This window comes from Phascolarctos cinereus, unplaced genomic scaffold (genome assembly GCF_003287225.1).
Source record: "Phascolarctos cinereus isolate Bilbo 61053 unplaced genomic scaffold, phaCin_HiC Scaffold_9;HRSCAF=440, whole genome shotgun sequence".
NCBI lineage: Eukaryota > Metazoa > Chordata > Mammalia > Diprotodontia > Phascolarctidae > Phascolarctos > Phascolarctos cinereus.
In genome coordinates this window covers 254,502,706-254,523,780 of record NW_027556402.1, presented here as the reverse complement: position 1 = coordinate 254,523,780, position 21,075 = coordinate 254,502,706, and the positions used below count along the sequence as shown (strand labels likewise).

At 50.7% G+C, this 21,075-nt stretch overlaps 1 protein-coding gene across 5 annotated transcripts in view; it reads left to right on the top strand.

Moving 5' to 3' along the window:
* The window catches only part of ATL3 (atlastin GTPase 3), a 35,231-nt gene that overhangs the window by 10,081 nt on the left and 4,075 nt on the right, over nucleotides 1-21,075 (top strand). For 4 of the 5 annotated variants that reach the window (XM_020968061.2, XM_020968064.2, XM_020968062.2 and 1 more), the window contains 11 exons: nucleotides 4,191-4,408; nucleotides 4,500-4,643; nucleotides 6,657-6,761; nucleotides 7,148-7,198; nucleotides 11,011-11,067; nucleotides 11,815-11,907; nucleotides 12,496-12,634; nucleotides 14,736-14,863; nucleotides 15,219-15,275; nucleotides 19,169-19,240; nucleotides 19,574-20,005. In XM_020968061.2, the coding sequence (XP_020823720.1) occupies nucleotides 4,191-4,408; nucleotides 4,500-4,643; nucleotides 6,657-6,761; nucleotides 7,148-7,198; nucleotides 11,011-11,067; nucleotides 11,815-11,907; nucleotides 12,496-12,634; nucleotides 14,736-14,863; nucleotides 15,219-15,275; nucleotides 19,169-19,240; nucleotides 19,574-20,005 (1,496 nt within the window). Of the gene's footprint in view, nucleotides 1-4,190; nucleotides 4,409-4,499; nucleotides 4,644-6,332; nucleotides 6,561-6,656; nucleotides 6,762-7,147; nucleotides 7,199-11,010; nucleotides 11,068-11,814; nucleotides 11,908-12,495; nucleotides 12,635-14,735; nucleotides 14,864-15,218; nucleotides 15,276-19,168; nucleotides 19,241-19,573; nucleotides 20,006-21,075 lie in introns of those variants that run through there. The other variant, XM_078148529.1, reaches the window with a different exon arrangement.

Sequence of the window (21,075 nt, the reverse complement as noted above, 5' to 3'; positions counted from 1 at the left end):
ACCAAGATGAGGCTTTTGCAGAATGTAGGATGTTAGCTAAGACCAGAAGAAAGCCAGGAGGCAGAGGTGAGGAGCGAGCCATTCCAGGCATGGGAGATAGTGAAAATGCATTGAGTATGGGCGTGGGGAGTCTTGTGCAAGGAACAGCAAGGGGGCTAGTGTCACTTCATTATAGTGTACGTGGAGAAGAATGAGATACAAGAAGACTGGAAAGGTGGGAAGGGGCCCCGATGCTAAAGGCTTTAAATACCAAACCAGACAGAGCCTGACCCTGGAGGTCATAGGGGCTTATTGGAATTTGTTGAGTAGGGTGGTGTGGTCAGACCTATGCCTTAGGAAGATGCCCTGAAGTGGGGAAAGACTTGTGTCAGAGAGACTGAGCAGCAGGGTGTTGCAATAATCCAGGCTGGTGGTTGAGGGCAGTGTCAGAAGAGAAGCAGGCATATATAAGAGATGTTGCAAAGGTAAAATCAATAAGATTAGGGAACAGAAGGGGTATGGGAGAGGTGAGGGAGAGGGAAGAATTGAGGATGACCCCTAGGTTGCTAGCCTAGGTGAGTGGGAGGATGGTGGTGCTCTCCATTGTAATAGTGAAGTTGGAAGGGCAGCAGGCTTTGGAGAAAGACAATGAATTCTGTTTCGGGCAGGGTGAGTTTGAGCGGTCTAGAGGACACCCAGTTCAAGATGCTCAGTATGTGGTTGGAGATGGCAGACTGGAGGGTTGGAAAGAGAGGAGGGCCAGATAAATAAATTTGAGAATCATGAGCATAAAGATGATAACTGAACCCACAGGAGCTAATGAAATTACTGAAACAGAACAGAGGGAGAAGAGAGCCTAGGCTACCCTCAGTTAATAGGCATGACCTAGATGAAGATACAGCAGAGGACACTGAAGAGGAACTCTCACACAAGTAGGAGAAGCAGAAGAGAAGTCCAGAAGACCTGGAGAGAAGAGTTACGGAAGAGGGTGATCAGCAGCGTCAGAGGCTGAAAAGAGCCGAGAAGGATAAAGACTGAGAAAAGGCCATTAAGAGGCGATGGGGGAGGGCGGAGCCAAGATGGCAGAATAGCCAGAAGTGCCGTGAGCTCCCCCCAGCTCCTCCAGAACTGACGGAGAATGCACCAGACTGAATCCTGATGGAGAAATCCAGGAAAAAGTCACAATGTGGCATTTTTCTAGGCCAGGTCTGTAGAAGGAGATAGACAGAAAGCTCTGCAGACACTGGGGAAGGGGGTCTAGCCAAGAGCTTGCTGCCTGTACCACTGTAGTGCAAGGGAGAGGTTGTGACCTAGAGCAAAAGGAGGTCCTAGGCCCATCGTGGGGCCCCTCAGTGGGAACAGGTGACAATCTGGCAGCTGTGTTACCCACTAACCAGTTCCAGAGCACAGAGATCACATTTTAAGAAATCTCAAAAGGAAACTGTCCAGATCTCTGAGAACCATAAGACAAAGTGGAAGTACAAAGAATCTGCTAGTCGCATCCTGAATGAAACTCCCAAGGGAAAACTCCCAGGAACACCGGAGCCAAAATCAGAGCTTCCAGGCCAAAGAAGAAGTAATGCAACTGCTAGTCAGAAAGGATTGAATACCAAGGAGCCAGTCAGGATCACACAGGATTTAGCAGCCACCACTAGAAAGCAGCAAAGAACTTAGAATATGATATTTCAGAAGGCAAAGTTATAGGTTGGCAGCCAAGAATGATTTACTCAACAGAAGGATCATCTTCGAGGGAGAAAACTGGATCTTTAATGAATAGTGCACTTCCAAGCATTCTTCATGAAAAAACAGAGCTGTGTAGAAACTTTGGAGTTCAAACACAAGGGTTAAGAGAAACAAACAAGTAAACATGATGAAAATTGATAAAGGACTAGATCAGGGTAAACTGCTTATAGTCAGCATGGCTTATCATCATCAGGCCTCAGAGGAAGGCCAGTCAGACAAGGCCCGAGAGTGGCTTTCTCATGTCTTGATGAGCTTAAGAGAAGAATTTAACTTTAGGAAAGAGAGGGGAGGAGGAAGGAGGATGTCTTGTATAATGTCTTGTATAATGACGGCATACAAGTATAACCACGAAGAGGCGGGGGGGGGGGGGGGGAAGCTCACTCCTCTGAACTGGTCACAATCTGGAAGGATAGACACACCCAGTTGGATTTCACTCAGAGGAGAAAAGGGAATTAGAGGGAGGGATTAGTCCTACCTACAGTAAACGCTAAGAATGGACAGAAACATTTATTGCTTTTTGAGGTGATAAAGAATAGGAATCTGAGGGGGATACGATAAATTGGGGAATGCCTGAACAAGGTTTAAGGCAGATAAATATGATGGATATACTGTGCTATAAGAAATGATGAAGGGGATGGTTTCAAAGAAACCTGAGAAGAATTGCATGATGCAAAGTGAAGTGAGTAGAACCAGGGGAACTGTTTCTGTAATGACAACAACATTGTAAAGAAAAACAGCTTGGAAAGATTTGGGAACCCTGATCAACCCCAGTTCTAGAGGACCAGCGATGAAGCACACTGTCCAACTTCTGATAAAGCAGTGAAGGACTCGGTGCAGAACACAGAAGTTTGTTTGCTTGACTCCGTGTGTATGTAACAGGGTTTCTATTTTTCATTCTTAATTAGGGGGAGGGATGGGATGGGAGGCAGAGGAGACAGATTTTTCCTGATTGAAAAAAATAAAATTTAAAATACTCTTTTGGAAAGAGATCATTGGTGACTTCAGGGAGAGTAGTTTCGGTTGAGTAATGAGTGAGAAAGCTTAAGAGAGTGAAAGGAGAGTAAGTGGAGGCCAAGATTGATAGACTTCTATGGGAAGTTAGTGGAGGCCAGGATCGTGATGGGCCGTCTGCAGGAGGTTAGCCGAGAACGGGAGAATTGACAGAGGGTGATGGTAGGAATGGGTAGGATCAAGTGAGGATGTGGCAGACGTGGGTGTGTTTGTAGGCAGCAGGGGAGCAGCCAGTGGTCAGGGCAGGGCTGAAGATAGAGTCGGGATGATAGAGGGTAAACTTGAGGAAACGCATGTCTCCCCGTCAGCCCTCAGGATCATATCAGAAGGCCCCTTTCTGCCTTTTTGGTCTTCTTAATCTTCAAAAATTAAGTGTGACTCCGTTCACTCTAAAATCCAGCAGCCTTGGCCTGGCACATTGTCTGTCTCCTGGTGCCTCCCACCTCCTCAGCCCTGCCATGTGCTCGCCTTCTCCCCATGGCCTTCTGGTGGCTTCTGGCTTCCTTCTGGAAGAAGCCTTTCCTTCCCCTGCCCTCCCTACTGCTAGTGCCTTGGCTATGTCATTACTTTCTGTGCCTGCATATCCCTCTCTTCCCCCTATGCATACACACCTTTGTATGTTGTCTCTCCTGTTAAAATGACCCCCTTTTGGCTGCCCTTTGTTAGCATGGTCAGTGCCAGGCTGGTCAGCAGTCCCAGCGGGGTATGGGGGGGAAGGGCATTAGGAGGTACCCAGGTTCAAATTAAGCCTCTGGCACCTGCTAGCTTTAGGGCAGTGGGCATTACTTGTGATTTCCTTATCTGTTCAGTGAGTCTTTAATGCCCACCTCCCTCCCTCCTGGAGATGTTGGAAGGCTCCGATGAGCAAAGGTAGGGATCCCCCTTGCAGGAGGAAGGGGGCCACCCACCAAGGTCAGTAGCTGTTCCTCTTACCCAGAATTTTAGGGTGAGGCTCTCCATAGCCTGCCTGAGGGAGAATAGATGTGGGCAGGCCTCTTTTCTATTCTGGTGACACCAGTGTGAGGAAAGAAAAGTGCCTCTTACTGGTCTGACCCTGCTGGTTTTTCTGCCCTGCCTCCCTGGCTGTAGTCCAGTCACTGGTGAGGACACTAGGAGGTCGTCCCCTTCCCAATTCGTTGGTGTGGCCCTGCCCCCAGGAGTCCCAGCTGAGTCTGGGGGGGTTGGGATGCCCAGCCTGTGCTCCTGATCTTCACACGCTCACCAGGCACGTGCTGGTGGGTTGATGGACCATGGCCCCAGGGAGCGGGGCCCTGAGTTCTTGGTGTCTAACTGCTGAGCCCCACTGTTGGTTGGTCCAGTGCTTTGGCTGCAGGGAGCAGAGGCTGACTCCCCCTTGTGAAAGGGCCCAGCCTTGTGCCCTTGCGGCTGATGCCACATGGTCCTAGAAGGTCAGGAGAGGGCTCCCTCATGGCCCTTGCTCTCTCTGCTCCACGCAGGTGGTGACATCATGGAGCCCCCGAAGCACGGCCCCTTACAGATCGTCTTGGTGAACAAAGAGCAGCATTCTTTTGAGCTGAATGAGAAGGCCTTGACCAAGATCCTCTTGCAAGACCACATCAGGGACCTTGACGTGGTCGTCGTGTCGGTATCTGGAGCCTTCCGCAAGGGCAAGTCCTTCTTTCTGGACTTCTTGCTTCGCTACATGTACAGCCAGGTGGGCCAGAATCCCGTGTGTCTTGGATCCTTAGTCAGTGCCTTGTTTTCCTATCTTCGTATTTAAAGGAGACTTATTTCTCATCTTGCAGAAGAAGGGTAGCCATCTGCATTGGCTAGGTGACAAAGATGAACCACTAACAGGATTTTCCTGGCGAGGGGGTTCTGACCCTGAAACCACTGGAATTCAGATCTGGAGTGAAATTTTCACTGTGGAGAAGCCTGATGGGAAGAAGGTAAGGGCTGAGGGGTCGCCTCCAAACGCATGAAGAACTTTGCCTTTTTGATCATTGTGTAAAATTAGTTTACACAGAATCTCTCTCTGTATTGGCATAGAGTCTGAAACATTTTTATTCTCTTAACTTTAAACCAATGAAACTAAAACAAACCTCTAACATGCCCCTCAGAGCATAGCTCATTCTTACTCCCTCTATATTCCCTTCTGTTCTCTGCTTGTTCACATGTTTCTGTTTGTGTTTACATTTTAATTTTTATTTTTCCAGTCAGTTGGTATATACTGTTTTGGTTTTGCTTTTATTTGAATTACTTCATACCAATCTTTGCAGATTTCTTCATATCATTTATTTATCATTTTAAATGGCCCTGTATTATTTTGTCAGATTAATATGCCATGGTTTATTTAATGATTCATGGTAATTCAATTTTTAAAATATAATTAATCATCAGTTATTTTCTCCTTTCTATCCCTTCTATCCCTCTCTCCCCATTAAACAAATGAAAAGAAAAATTAAACCCTTATTACGGCTAGGCATGATCCAGCAAAGCAGATTCCTGTGTCTCATTGAGCATTTTGATTCCTTCCTGGTCATATACTTTATCAAGAGAAGTCATCCCTAGTTGATACTGACTTTAGGAAGGCAAGCGGAAACCTTGGTTTTTTCACCTATTGTCCTTATTCGTATTGAATCTGAAAGCGTGGACATGAAAGTCATCAAATCTGAGAGAGGCTCTAGAGAATGTATGGCCCGCCCCTCCTCATGTAGAAATGGAGGAAAGCAGGGAGAGTGTGCATTTAGGGTCAGTCAAGTGATGGGCCTAGCACAAGATGCCCCCTAACACACGCACCTACTTTGCATCCTGGTGCTTCCCACGATGTCTCTGGCACTCGGGTGGTGGCATGTGGATAACGTTTGTTTGATTCTTAATAATACCTGGCATACAGGTGCTCCGGAAGAAAAGTAGTATGCAGGAGACCCTGAATGTGTCAAGGACGAAGCCCCTCTGAGCTGACTTAATGTATCGTTTGCCTCCCAAGCTGGACTCCCTGTGTGTCCTGGGGAGGTAGACAGGGCACCAGCAGGCAGTCTGTGTTGGGCTGAGAAAGTGCTTGTATGGTAGGGATCCTGGTAGATAAGGAGACCCTCCTGTCTTCATGGGGAGGAGGAAGAACAAAGCTTTGGCTGGCCCTGCTCCTCCCCTTCACGAGGGCTTTTGTCCTTTTCCCACTTGTCCTGCTGTGATAAATCTGCAAACTTGGGTATGAATTGTAAACGCTTTGCTTTCACATGGGTGTTTGTTTCTCTTGTAAGAAACCTTGTTTTCACCAACGTTTTGTGATGTCATGATTGCCTGTTGTCAGGCTGCAGGTCACCCAGAGTGTGGTGGAGAAGGGCCAGGGGCCTTCTGTTCCACAGCCTTTTCCATGCCATTGTTAAGCTTCTTTCTGGTGCCAGGGTGGGCCCTCCACTTTGTAAAGCATGCTTGCCTAAAATGATGTCATGCAGTTAGAAGTAGGAATGACGCTACTTGAAAAACCCTGGAAACGCTAAAGATGAAGATAGTACTGCAAATAATAATCTGCCTTTAACATGTACAATTATATATGTGTAGTTTTATTACTGTGTACTCCAAAAGGTTTGTAGGATTAAGAGAAATTAAATGAACCTTCTTGGTTTCCTGGCTCTGAGTCCAATCAGAAGATGGTAACAGCTGTCTTTGGTACGCTCAGGGACCCGGCACTAGGCCTTCTGTCGCCCCTCTGCTGGATGGGCTGGATCTGGAGGTTTCGGCAGGTGTCCCCTTCCTCCAGCCGCCCTCCGGCAGTGAGTCAGAGAAGACTGGACCTTCTGCAGCACGCTGTGGTCAGGCTAGACGAGCAGTTGGGCTCTTCCTCTTCTAGAGCTGCCCAGCAGGTTCGTTTGTAGGATAGTTCTCTTGTTGTTTGAAGCAGCTTCTTTAACCTTGTGCTTTCAGTTTTCAGTCTTCTTTTTGTATTTTCCCTTGTTCAGGTTGCACTGATTTTGATGGACACTCAAGGGGCATTTGATAGCCATTCCACGGTGAAGGACTGTGCCACCATATTTGCCCTCAGTACCATGATGAGCTCTGTCCAGGTAAGTCGGCTTGATTTATGAAAAAAAGAGAGCATTCCCTGGGATGTTGGCGAATGAGAGACTCTGTGATGCTGATGCCCATCAGAAGCTCTGGGTCTTTGGGAAGGGCCGGGCATTCAGCGCTGCGCTCGTCTTCCTGAGGAGGGCAGCCTTCCCTGATCTCTAGGTGGGAGGCACTGAGGAAGAATTTGCCTAGGAGAGGCTGTACGGCTGCCATGTTGTGAGCCAGTCTAGGACAGAAAGAAACCAGCAAGCCATTATTGTTCTTGACACACCTGCACTCCAGGAAACTGCCCTGGGTGGGGGTCCAGGCTGGGGAAGGGGGGTTCTTTAGGCTGACCTTGCCTGTCAGGATGGTGTTAATCAGAAACCTGCTTTTATTACAGATTTTTAATTTGTCCCAGAACATCCAGGAGGATGATCTGCAGCAGTTGCAGGTAACGTGGCTCGGAAAGGTTTTGCTTGGGGATTGGCATCACCTCTTTTCAAATGATCTTAAGAGAGAGTTTTGCTATGCAAGGTTCAAGGGTGTAAGAAGGTTACTAATCCTTAGGCCCTGCCCCGGTCCCGTATTTTGGGCTTTTTCACCTGGAGTTTCTTCAGAAAACACCTGAGCAGCCACGCTCATCCCCTCCCATGTCCCCAGAGTCCTGGGCACCACTCTTCTCCTGCTTCCCCATGCCTGGGCTTGTTTGGAGGCTGCTGTCCTGCCTCCAGTCAGTGATCAGCTTCTCTTCCTCCTCCTCCTCTGCATCCCCGACCTTTCACCTTCACAGGCCTAGACCTCTGCCTCCGGCTTCTTGCACCTTCAGAGTTTCCGGCCTGGTGTGATCTGATCTTCAGCATCCTCAGGGTCATGTCTTGAGGCTCCTATGTCCTGTGGAAGGGCCTTGATTTGTTCCTCAAGTGCTGCTCTGTTGAGGCGACGGGTGATGCCCAGGAAGGCTCGTGGTGGAATTCTTGGGGCTGGGGGCGAGAGTGGTTTTTAGCAGAATTTGGATGTCCTTCAAAGTTGATTTTGTTGATTTTGGTCAGTCTGTCTTTTCTTGGGCGTGGCCCATTTCCTCTCCTAGATTATATGCTGTTTGAGGGCAGGGTGGGTTGTTGTTTTGGCTGCCTGTGTGAACTGAGTACTGAAGTATGGGGGAGTGGCAGCCTGAGAGTTTCTTGAGCTTTTTGAGGTAAAGGGAGCATCCTATCCAAGAAATGTGATAATAAGGATAACTTGGCTCTCTCATCTCCAGGGCTCCTAATTAGGGTATCAGAGTGAGTAAATAGTTCACTGGTATGAGTGGATGATCCAGGCCAGTCAAAGGGTCCATCCCTCCTTGAGGCCCTGCTCCTTGTGAAGGAAGATGTGGAGCTGGAGAACAGTTCTGTAGCTCCCTGCCATGGCTCCCCTGCATGGAAGCAGCTCACTAGCCCACACAGTCTGAGAGAATGGCAGCTGTGGCAGCTGGACCATTGGGGATCTGGGAAAGAGGGTGGGGCATCAGAGAGGCACCACCTGCCTCCGGTGCAAAGGGCTGCCCATGTCCTGACTTCCAAACAAGAGAAGGGGAGCAGAGCGTGTAAACTAAGGCAGAAGCTCAACTTTAGCTTCTGGGAGCATTCAAGAATGGAAAATTAAGAGTCAGTTGGTGAGCACCGAGTGAAGGAGGTGGGAGATTCCTTAGAACCAGCAGAGATCACTTCCTCAAGAACAGGTTATATCAGATTAACCTTGTTTCTTTTTTTGATAGGATTGTGAAAGTAGGGGAATGATAGAGTTGTGTTTGGCACAGATTTTTCGCCACATTTTTGATAAATTATCTCCTTTAGCTCTTGTGGAGGAGATAGAGAAGTGTGGACTAGATGATAATGTCATTGGTTGGGTTCAGAGCTGGTTGGAAAGATGGGGTCAGGGTCGTTCAGGATCTAACTTCCTCATGATGTGAGATCTTGGGTGGGTCACTCTGTGGACCTGCTTGTCCCCCTGGGCCATGTAACATTTTTACTAATGGCTTGGGTAAGGACTCAGATGAAATGTTCACCAAATTCCCAGATGATCCAGAGCTGGGAGGGAGAGTGAATATCCTAAACGGCAGTGCCGGGCTGGCACATGGAGCTGAATCCAGTAAGATGGGGTCGCTAGGGATAAAGGTCGCTGTGTCTCACCCCTGGGCTCAGTAAGTCTGTAGCCAGAGCGTTATCTGAAAAAGACCTGAGGGATCTAGTGGACCTCAGGTTCTCAGTCTGTGTCAGTGTTGGGTTCAAGCCACCAAGATCCTTCTGTTCTCCATCTTTCTTGAGCCTTCCCTGGAGGAGTGTGCTCAGTTTTAGGGAGCACAGCTTAAGGAGGTCATTGATGAGAACACCTAGGTGAGGCATAGTGAGGGCCTGGAGTACCTGTCCTATGAGCATTGGTGGGAGGAAGTGGACATGTAAACCCTGGATAGTTGTGACTGGCCATTCGAGTCGTGATGCCTTTGGGTATGAGCTGGACTAGAGGCGGCTGAGATCCTTTCCAGCCCTCTCATTCTGTGAGTCTGTTAAGGTGCCTGAGATTTCTTAGGACAGTGGCCCCAGTAACAAATAGAGAAGTCAGAAGGAAAATCGGACTTGGGGTGGATGAAAACTAATTGAATTTTAGACTTAATTAGGCTGAGTTAGAGTTGCCCTTGGGACAGAGGGTGGGACTGGAGAATAGACATTTAGGGTCAGCATCTGTAAGGGAGGGATGGTGGCAGCTGTGGGACTGGATGAGCTCTCCAAGAGAGGGTGTGAAGAAGAGAGAAGGGGGCCCCATGCAGAAGGACCAGGGACTGGGCTGGGCTGGGCGAGACAGTACCTGAGGCCTGCTGGAGTGCTGGAGGCTCTGGATGCTGGGAGTGGAGGGGTAGGTTGGGGAGCATGAGCCCAAGCCAGAGGAAGCCGTCTTCGTAGGCTGTCACATTGTCTTTTTGTGAGTTGGGAATCAGGTACAGGCTCACGGCCATTTCAGACTTCATAGGACTCCCTGTCTTCTTTTCAAGCCTTATCACCTGCTGAGTAGGTCCCTCCTGCCTCAAGTCTCTGCTCCACGTGATCAGTCCATAACCATTGGTTTATTAAGCACCTGCTGTATGCCAGGCACTAGGGATAGAAGTACAAAGAAGGAAAACATCTCCTCTGTCAGAGGAGACAAGTACATATATAAATGTCTGTAGCTGAATATGCAGGGAATAAATATGGATGTCTCCTGAAGAGTGAAAGACAAGTCATTTGGGAAGGAGGACGCTGAGGGGGTCAGGGATCAGGAAAGACAAGAGAGGGACCGTGACGTAGAGGTGAGGAGGAAGGGACGGGGGATGGCGAGGCCGAAGGTGTGGGGGTGGGAGGGAGTATCACATGGGAAGAACAGAGGAGGCCAGATTGGTTGGGTGTGGGCAAGAGCGATGAATGGCCAGGTTGGTTCCGGGGGGTGAAGGGCTGTAAGTGAAGTAGAAGAGGTGATGTTTTCTAGAGGCAGGAGGCAGGCACTTGGTCAGATCTTCTCTGAAGGAAAATCATGTGTGTGGGATGGGCTGGAATGGGGAAAGGCCAGAGGTAAGAAAAGCACATGAGGAGGGTGTTGGCGGTGCCTTGGTGAGAGGGGGCTACGTGAGCGGAGAGAGGGTCAGGGCAAGAGATGCCCCGCAGGTGACATGGGGGTAGCAGAGGAGGGTGGGGCAGTGTTGAGCCCCTGACTCTGGAGAGCATGTGGGTGGGGGCGTCATCCCCAGGCGTCCCTCTAGAAATGACCAGGAGGCAGGTGGCGGTGCAGCCGAGACTGAGACGGAGAGACTGGCCGACGTAGACATGGGATGACGGGGACGCTGTGGGGGCCAGACTCTGGGGCAGCCCCTCAGTTAAGGGCCAGGGTGTGGATGAGGATGACCAAACCCGCCCCTCTTCCCCAATGGCTTGTATATGTTGTAGATTGTCATTTTTCTCCTTTCCCCTATACCAAGCTGGGAACACTGGGTACTCACTTTGCTGACCACTGGTCCCCAAACTGTGACTTCTCTAATTTTGTGGGAGCAGTTCTTGGTCCTAGCTGCCAGTCAGCCAGCAGTGGCGAAGTCCCTCCCTTGTGCCAGGCCCTGCTGTGAACGCTAGGGCACGAGGGGAGACAAACAGCCTGGCCCTGGTTCCAGTTGCATGCTGGATCGAAGGATGACCTCCAGAGACACCCCTTCCCCTATTGTGTTTTCACCTATTGTTGTTCATATCTGTTTCTTTCTTAAAGCTGTTCACAGAATATGGTCGTCTGGCAATGGATGAAATTTCCCAGAAGCCCTTCCAGGTACGCCCCTTCTCTTTGCACACCACTCCTGCCTGTTGTTTCTTTATGCTACGTGTCCTTAGCTCCCTGCCTCACCTGCTGTCTCATTGTGAGGTGAGAGTTCCCAAGTGTCTTGACAGTGAGCCCATTGCCCTGTGGGGCCCAACGTGAAAGGGGCTAGAGGTGACTCTGTGAGCTGTGGTGGGTGGTTCTTCACCCTTCACCCCATCGCTCCTCCTTGCCCTGAATCTGGCCCTGCATCTGCCTCATGGCTCCCTTCCTTGGGTTCTTACTAAGCAGGGGAATAAAAGTAGCCCGCAGGGCCTGGTGCCCCCATGCCTGTTTCACGTGTATCCTTCTGCCTTGGGCAGAGTCCCTGGCGCCCAAACTCAGCTGATATATCTCCCCGGGATTCACAGAATAGGGAAGTCCTGGAGTCCTGTCAGGGCTCTGCCTGCCTTTTCTTCAAAGGAGAGGTGTTATCAATACGTTTCTGAAGAGGGGCTGTGTAATAGCACCTACTGTGTGCTAGGTATTGTGCTAAGTGCTGCCCAATGAGATATTATCGCATTTGTTTCTCACAACAGCCCTGGGAGGTTGGTGCTGTAATGATGCCCACTTTACAGATAAAGAAACCGAGGCAGACAGAGGTTCAGTGACTTACTCAGGGTTACACAGCGTCTCAGGTCTGACGACTTCTGCTGAGCCACCAGATTTATTTATAGAAGGCTGTGTGTGACCCACCCTACTCTTTGTCTCCCTAAATAGATGCTGATGTTTTTGATTCGAGACTGGAGCTGTCCGTACGAGTATAGCTATGGACTTGAGGGAGGAATGGCATTCCTGGAGAAGCGCTTGCAGGTGATTCATGGTTGGGGGGAAATCTCGTAGGGGATGCCAGTGGCAGCCCCCATGGAAGGGCTCTGTCGCCTACCCCCCATCAGCCTTAGGTCACCGACTTCTTCGAAGATGATTGGCAGTAGGGAACAAAGAATTACCCGGGACGCTTTCACAGCTGCCTCCCGTGTGCTGGCTTGGGTGGCACTCAGTCCCTGTGCCAGATTGAAACTAGTCTCAATGTGGATTGCCATTCTCACTTAAAAATTTGGCCGTGACTGCGATGACCAGGAGCAGCCTTCCTTGCCGAGCCTCTGTCACCGGTGCCGATGGGTTTGGCAGCTCATCTGGGCCCCGAGCCTTGGCGTTGTTTGTGAGCCCAGGGGCCAGAGCAGCCTCTGCGCTTTGGAGGTCACAACAGACTCTTGCGACGTGGGCTCTCCTGGTGGCCCCAGGCTCCCAAAGCCCTCAGGCTCAGACACCCCCGATACAGGTGGAGTGTTCAGTTCTCAGGCTCCCAAAGGCCTTGGGCTCAGATGGTCCAGTACAGGTGGTGTGTTCGGTTGCCATGCACAGGAGATGAACTCTGACTGTGTTCGTCTTTGTTGGCAGGTGAAGCAGCAGCAGCACGAGGAAATCCAGAACGTCCGGAATCACATCCGCTCATGCTTTACCAACGTCAGCTGCTTCCTCCTACCACATCCAGGCCTCCAAGTGGCCACGAGCCCCACCTTTGACGGAAGGCTGAAAGGTTTGTGTGGACGAAGCGAATGAATGGGTAGGGACCCCTGCTGGCTGTGCTCTGGCCCCCAGCAGGGCCTGGGGTGTCTCAGGCCGGGCCACCGGCTCCCTTTCTGTGAAATGGTGAAAGTAATGCTCTCGGGTCTTTCCAGTGGGGATGCTGTGCCTGCAGAGACATGCCCAGGTGAGACCCAGAAGGGGCCCAGGAAGGGGAGGCCACGTTCACAGGGGGAGAGAGGAGAGGGTGCCACGGGGGACACTGCTTCTGTTTTGACCCTTGGGTTCTAGGATCTTGTTTTGGAGCCAGCAACATCATTGTGCCTCAGTTTATCCATATGTAAAACTGACCTGGCTTTGTTTTTCTAACTTTCCTCGTGATTCTGTTAGTAATGTTGGGTGATGCTAATGTGTTAGCATAGGAGCTCAGCATAGGGCTGGCGGGCTGCTGTCGCCTGCTGGGTGGGCATTCAGTGGAAGAGAAAGGCCTGGCTCCCCTGGCCAGTGGGCATTCTCATTCAGAAGACCTGCCTCCAGATTGGTCTGTATGGAGTCAGAGAAAATGAGTTTGTGAGAATGACTTTGTCCTTCATTTGTCCACTGGAGAAAGCTTTTTACCTCATTGACAGCTTTTCTGCTCAGGAGAGGTCAAGACCTGGTGATATGGTCATTTAGAATCAAAGTTTGTTGGCCCAGGTTTTACAAAAAGATCTCTGGAGGCAGAAGGGGTCACGTCAGTTGTATATACATCCTGCTGTCCCCCCCTCCCCTCCGTAATCCAATGAATGACAGGAGGCATCTTATGGATGTGTGTGTCAATCTGTGCATAGAGTCTGCCATCTTCCTGTTTTGTGACATAGACCCCTCTGGCTGTTCGGGGAACCCCTACACAGAATCATGGTTTGTTGGGTCCTTTAAATTCATAACTGAAGGAAATGCTAAATTTTAGTTGGAGATTTGCACAATTTTTTTCCCCACCTAAGTTCCTTAGACTGTCCCCTTTGGTTAAGAACCCCTTGTGCTCTTTCCTTTGGTTTGGTTGGTAGACCTCGGGCCTGGGGTCTGTCCCTGCTCTGCTGTCTCTTCACTGTGTGGCCTGGCTAAGTCACACAGCCTTGGCAAGCACTAGCCTGCCCTGGAAAAGGAGAGCCTTAGACTAGTGCGAAGCTTGTGCACTTCAAAAACAGGTTGGTCGGTCAAAATTGGTCTCCTTTGTAATCCCACGTATTGGATTTGATGTACTTGAAAGCATGATTTTGAGAAGGGGCCCTGGGCTTCCCCAGCCTGATGACCGTGGATGAGGTGGTCTCTGGCAGAGCTTGCCAGTGACCCACCCGACTCTTCCTCACTGCGGGGAGTCCCATGTCAGAGAGGCAAAAAATGTCCAGCAGTACTCTCCCAAATGTCCAGCTGCCTTATTAAGTTCTGGACTGGGTTGGAGCCAAGAGATGCAGGTCATCTACCTGTATGACTACCTGTATGACTGGGCAAATGGCTTAATCCCCCTTTTTCGAACTGGGAAATGGGGATGAGAATAATATTTATATTATATTTATATTAGTACTAGCTCTGTAACCCGCAGCAAGTCACCTCGTCTCTGTCTGCCTCAGTTTCCTCAACTGTAAAATGGGGATCATAATAGCACCTACCTTTGAGGCTTATTGTGACAGTCAAATTAGCTAATGTTTGTATAGTGCTTAACACAGTGCCTGGCACATAGTAGGTCCTTAGTAAGTAGATGTTTGTTCCCTCCCTCCTTCTCTCTCCCTTCCATTCCTTCCCTTCCCTCCTTTCCTTCTCTTTCTTCCTTCCCTCTCTCCCTTCCTTCTTTTCTCTGTCTCTCCTTCCCTTCTTTCCTCCCTCCCTCCCTTCCTCCTTTTCTCTTTCTCTTCTTCCCTTCCTTCCTTTCCTCCCTTCTTTCCTTCTCTCCTTCCCCTACCTGATGGGACAGTGGTTTGGGTGAGTGGGGAGGCACACAAGAGTCAGGCTGGGGAGGGGGCCATGGGGGATGGAGCCTCCTTGTCTCTGCCCCCTGCTTCTGGGCGGGTCTGCTTCTGGATGGGCCCACGTCAGGTCCATGGCTTAACACAGATTCTCTCTGGTCCCCTGGACAGACATCGCTCCTGAATTTAAAGAACAATTAGAGGTGCTGATACCGTTTGTGTTAGATGCAAGCAGGTTAATGGAAAAGGAGATCAGCGGCTCCAAAGTCACCTGTCGGGGTCTGCTGGAGTATTTTAAGGTAAGCACGGGCCTTTCCTCCTGAGGGACACAGACCTGCTTGGCTTGTGGTTGAGGTGGGGCTCGGCCACAAGTAGCCATTAGGGGGCAGTGCTGACCCTCAAGATGAGTTCCGAGTGGGCGAAGCAGCCTGGTGTGTGGGCATGACTTCCCTCGGAGCCAGTCAGTGAGTGAGTGAGTGGCGAGGGGGTCTTCAGGGGCTCTGGCTTGGTCTGATGTCCACGTTGTTAACTTCTCTGACGCATGTGCGTTCATGTCGTGCCCGGTGTGCTGGCAGCTCCCATGAGAAATGCCTCGATGTGCCCAGTTACCACAGGCTGCGGGTTTGTATCATCTCTTCACTATTTTTATTCCAGGCGTACATTAAGATTTACCAAGGAGAAGGTCTGCCTCACCCCAAATCAATGCTTCAGGTAAGCCATTTGCTGTCATCCTAGTCACATCATCTTTTAAAACCAGGGAGCCTCATCTCTCCTTCACTGGGCCCTGAGAGGCAGGCTAAGTGCAGTTCATTTTTAGGCACATTTCCCAGAATGGTCCACTGAGATCTTCTGTCTTTGTCTCTATAAATATGTGACGTTGGAATGGGAGCCGAGTGGCAGCTCCGCACTGGGATCACAGGGTTGCAGGGAGCTCGAGGCATCTAGCCTGACTTCTGAGTCCACCAGAAAGTCTCCTGTGTGCACTGTTGCTGAGACCCTCTAGCCAGAGGCCCCCTTCGCTCCCTGGGCAGGCGGCCTCTTCTGTGGGGAGCCCTTTTTGGGAGTGAGTTGTTCCATTTCTCCAACCAGAATCTTTCCCCTTCGTTCTTCCTCCCTCTGCCCTCAGGGACCAGCCTTTCTTCTCCCGGACATGCTTTCCAGCACTCTGCTGTCCTCATTACTCAGTTTTCTCTTCGCCCGGGTGGGCGTCCCCAGCTCCTCCACCCGTCGGCCGGCTGTCTTGCCGCATCCTGGTCCTGCCACTCCGGATGCTCCCCAGCTTAGGGGTGTTCGCACTTGGAAGTGAGATGGGCGGTGAGGGGTGATGCAGCTGGCTCTGTGATGTCACTGAGCTGCTTCCCTCTGACCATCCCTGCCTCCTCATTCTGTCTTGGGCAGCTTCTCACTCTCAGGAGGCTGGCATTTATCAAGTAGGAGTACCGCCTGCCTCCAGGGGCTTCCATTTGAATGGGGGAAGCCTGCACTAAAATGGAGCTGAAAAGCAGGGGAGGGCGGTGGGACGAATGTGCCCCGTGCAGGGCCGAGGCAGAGGCCGCCTGGAGGCGGATGAGGCCTGGCTGGCCTGGGCACTGAGCACGATTCCAGATCTGGAAGGACGGCTAGGAAGTTTGCTTCTGGGGCTGGCAAACAGCCAGCATGCTGGTGAGCCCCCTCTGCTCTGCAGACATTGCAGGGCTAGCAGTGGGCCACAGCGGTGTCTCTGCATTAGCCATTGTTCTCTCACGGGATCAGCTCACTGCCCTGTTTGTGGCATCCGGTAGTCTGCCCGTGAAAGTCACCTTCCTCTTAGGTTCCTGGGTGCTTGCCTTGCGTGTCGACAACATTGGGAAGTCTGTGAAAAGGATGCCCGTCCCCTGACCCGGACAGTTAAGTCACCTTTGTCTGTTTGGTTCATCCTTGGTGGATCTGGAGGCCATACTCTTGAGTGGTAGGCAAAGGGCAGCAGGCTCTGCAGTGTCTCAGGGCTTAGTGCAGTCAGCACATGGTCCTGTGCAGGGACCCTCCCCGTCCCCAGGGAAGCATCACCTGAGAGTAGTGATGAGAGGCTTGTTGGACCAGGACCTTCTAAGGAAGCTTGTATGACTTTGACACGGAGAACCCTTCCAGAGGCATTGTGCCAACTGGACCAGATGCTTCGGTGTCAGCCAGCACCAAGCCCAGTAGGGGGCTGTCTTCTTGACTTCTCATTTGATGGGGAAGATGGGACTTTGTGTGAAATGCTAGTCAAGTTAACAGGCATTTTTTTGTATGCGCCACGTGTTAAGCAAAAGCCTGGCTGTTCCCTCCTGACACTATCATCAGGGGTACCCCAGGACATGTGCAGATTAATTACGATAATAATAATAATTAGCACTTAATATGGTGCTTACTATTTGCCAGGTACTGAGAAGCTCTTTACAAATATATCTTGTTTGATATATTATATTCTCATGAAAATTTCACATAGAGGGGAAATTCAGCACGTTCCTTGGTGGTTAGTAGTTTTCTCTTGGTCACCTTTTTGGGTGGTTAAGTAGTAAGGGCCAGGACCTTTTCTCTGCCTATGGTTTCTTTTCCTCCTCTGGATACTGTAAGAAATGGTCCCTGGGTTGGCTAAGAGACTGGTGTAATTCTGCTGCTTTTCCCAAAGCCTTTTTTCTTCCTTCTGTATATTTGGCTGTGGCACCTTGGGGTCCTTCATACCTGGACATGATGAATTCCCTTCTTTGGTGACTCAGGGAGCTTGCCATACACAAAGACCCTTAGCTCTCTGCAGGGGAACTTCTTTCTACCCCAGCATCTCCCTTTTTGAGGATCATTTTCTTTCTTTTTTTTTAATGTTAAACATTTCCACATTAGTCATGTTGCGAAAGAATAAACAGAACAAAAGGGAAAAACTATGAAAAAACAAAACAAAAAAGAGCAAATAGTATGCTTCGCTCTGTATTCAGACTCCATAGTTCTTTCTCTGGAAAGAGCCTTTTGGAATTGTCTTGGTGCAGATCTTTTTCTTAACTGTGCATGTCAGACCTTCTGTTTCTTCCGACACATTTCTGTTCGCTAGACACTCTTCTGTGGCCTGGCCTCTTTTTGGATCCTGACTTTTCCTCTGTGTCTTTGCCATCCCTCCTAGCTTTGGGTCATCTGCAGACTTAAGACTTAAGTGCCATCTCCTTATCTAAGTCACTGATAAAAATGCTCACAGCAAGCAGTGCCCTAGAGACTCCGAGAGCACTCTGCTCTAGGCGGCCTCCAAGCTGACATCAGATTGCCAGCCATAGGCCTCTGGCCGTTTCTGGATCCACAAAACTGTCCTGATGACCAGTTTCCATCTTTCCATCATGATTCCAGTCAAGATGTCACAGTCCAGGGATTACAAGGGTAACTCCTCGCCCTGGTGATCCTCCCGCATAAATGACATGGCCTTGAATTCTGCTTGACGCCAACATCAGGTTCATCAGCCCCTTCTCTTATTAGTGCCATACTTTATGCTTCAATTTTAGTTGCTGATTAGTCTTCTTCGTTCAGATCTTTCTAGTCTGCTAGGCATTATTTCCCCCCCACACTTGTAATTGGAAAACGCTGTGCACTTGTACAAAGGAAGACTATTCCTGTTTTTGATATGCTTTATCAAATCATTTTAATACTATGTGCTTCCACCTTTAGCTCTCTGCATTAAAGTTAGCTTCATTTTTGCATCAGACTTTTATTTAAGTGCAGACCTGACTTTGTTCAAATAGATAATGCTCAGGGACTGAGCAGAAAGCCGGTTCAACGACTGAACATTTCCCAACACTTTCTCGTGGTATTAGAATGTACATTCTTCCCCATGGCTGCTGAGCTGATCCTGGCCAGGTGGTGAGAGGTGAGGCCAGAGCGTGCCCTTGATCTGGGGAAGGCTCTGTCTGTGAACAGGTTTACAGAAATCCTGAAGCAAAGAAGGTGGGCTGGTTGTTTGTCAGAACAGTGTATTATGTGGACGCTTACAGAGCTCAGCCTCGGCTTCCATCAGACGGGAGACTGCGTTGTGCGTAAGGGGAAAAGCCTTGCCTGTGGGCTCCGAGGGTGCGCAGGCCTGCCGCTCTCTCCGTTCTTTGGGCCTCGGTCTCCTCCTCCATTGTGTGGCAGTCAGGGTCCCTTTCTAGCCCCGATTATAGAAGGAGCTGCTCTTTCTATGAGCTGCTTGGCCTGATGGCTCAGCTGCAAGTCTTGGTAGAAGCCTGAGGTGCTAGTAGGGACACAAGTTGGCCATTGATGCTAACCAGAGAGGAAGGGTGGGGAAAGGAAAGGCTAGGAGAACCTAGAAGACTGAGGAGTCTGCTCCCCATGATTGTGGGACCAGCAAGGGGGGGTGCTGGGGAGAGCCTCGGCCCATGTGGGGATTTGTTGAGCTTGACTTACGTATATTTGTTACATGGGTTTGTTTTTCTTTCTTTCTTTTTTTTTTTCCAGGAGGGAAGGGAATGTGGGAGGGAGAGAAGAAATTAAGACTTATTAATTGTAAATAAATGTAATTTTTTAAAAAAACAACAACTAACTGCAGTTATTTGTGGAATGGTGTTGAGTAAAGGAGGCTAGATGTTTTCTCTTTCCTCTTTTAAAAGGCCACTGCAGAAGCCAACAATTTAGCCGCTGCGGCGTCTGCCAAGGACATGTATTATAACAACATGGAAAAGGTAGGTGGGGTCTGGAGAGCAGCCCTGCTGGGGCTGTTCGCAGTCCTGGGACAGGCTGGGTGACCTTTCTCCAGAGGCACCCGTTTTCCTCCTCAGTAAAGCAGGGAGAATCATGCTTGGGGCCATGGTGGGGAAATGGGCTGTAATCCTCCCAACTCTCCCAGGAGTAAGCTTGGTTTGAAGCGACAGTGTTCATGCTAGCCATCCCCACACATGGCCTCAGCAAGCCGGTGCCACGTCTACGCGATTTGCTGGTGCCCCCCCCCCCACGACAGTGAAGCTGCCCCCCCCCGCTCAAACCCCGTGCCACAGGGCTCCGCCTCTTCCCCAAAGGTCTGCGGAGGGGAGAAGCCCTACCTGGCGTCTGAAGTGCTGCGGGAGAAGCATGAAGAGTTCCGGAAGCAGGCCATCGAGCAGTTTAAGAAGTGCAAGAAGATGGGGGGCAAAGAATTCAGCCTGCGGTACCAGAGTGAGCTGGACCGGGACATCGAGGGGCTGTACGGCCACTTCATCAAGCACAACAGCAGCAAGAACGTGTTCAGCTCCTTCCGCACACCGGCCGTGCTCTTCAGCTTCATCCTCGCGCTCTACCTGGGCTCAGGCTTTGCAGGCTTCCTGGGCCTCACCATGGTCACCCAGCTCTGCAACTGCTTGCTGGGCCTGCTGCTCATCTCCCTGCTGACCTGGGGCTACATCCGCTACTCTGGCCAGTACCGCGAGCTGGGCGGTGCCATCGACTCCAGCGCGGCCTTTGTCCTGGAGCGGGTGAGCGGCGCCCCTCCCCCTTCCCCTCTCCTTTCTCCGAATGAGGCTTTGTAATACATAGAGTCAGATCCAAGGGGTCACAAAGGAAACCAGTTATAGGAGATCATGAGGTATTGTGTCCCATCCCTGTTCACAGACCCTAAAATCTACCCATGGACGAGGCCCCAGGCCAGGAGCCTGCTCTTTGTGAAGGCCACTTTTCTCCCTCGAGCATCGCTTTAGGAAGGTCAGATGCCACAACAGACGTTCACTGAAGAAGCTTCCCTTAGTTTTGAGTCACCATTGGGTTAGCTGAGGGACGGGGTGATGGCCTCTACCTGTCCTCAGGGGGAGTCCCCTGCACCAAGACCCCCTCTCCATGAGTCCTAACAGCTGGGCCACACCCACGAACTCCACCCTCTCACTAATGACACAGGGAGTGACAGTGACTGGGCTGTTTCTGTCTTTACCAGTGAGTGGCATTGGGGTTAGTGGGGATAACCTGCTTCTCCCCAGCCCCCTCCTCTGGGGCTCAGGGGGGTGCTGTGTCGGTGTTCAACTGTCCTCAGGCTCAGGCACTAGCTCTAGCAGCCTTAACAAGGTGGCCGGCTGACCTGGGGCCCTGCTAGACACCCACTGGCTAGGTTTTAGACTTGGGGGAGTGGGCTGTGTGTGCGTATGTGTGTATACGCTCCCTTGCCTCCCAACTTGCAGGTGAGGGGGAAGCCAAGCACAGATGGAGCATTCCCTCGCCTCCACTTGCCTCCACGGGCAGCTTCATTCTCTGCCGTCTTTGGAGCCCCTGCTACTCCCTTGGGGACTATCCCCCCCCCACCCCCATCTACCTCAGGTTCCACAGAGCAAACTGCAGCCATTGAGACATCCAGCTATCTATGGGAGTTGGTGCCGGAGGCCACCTAGGGCTGGAGGAGTCTTTATCGCGTGTGTCTGTGGTCCTCTGGCCTTGGTGATTTGGGAGATGGTGGGCTCTCTTCAGGGATGTGGGGCAGAGAGCTGGTGTCACTAGGGGCATGACAGATTCTCCCCAGCCCAGAGATGGCCTTGGCACTTGAATTTGAGGATGGCACCAA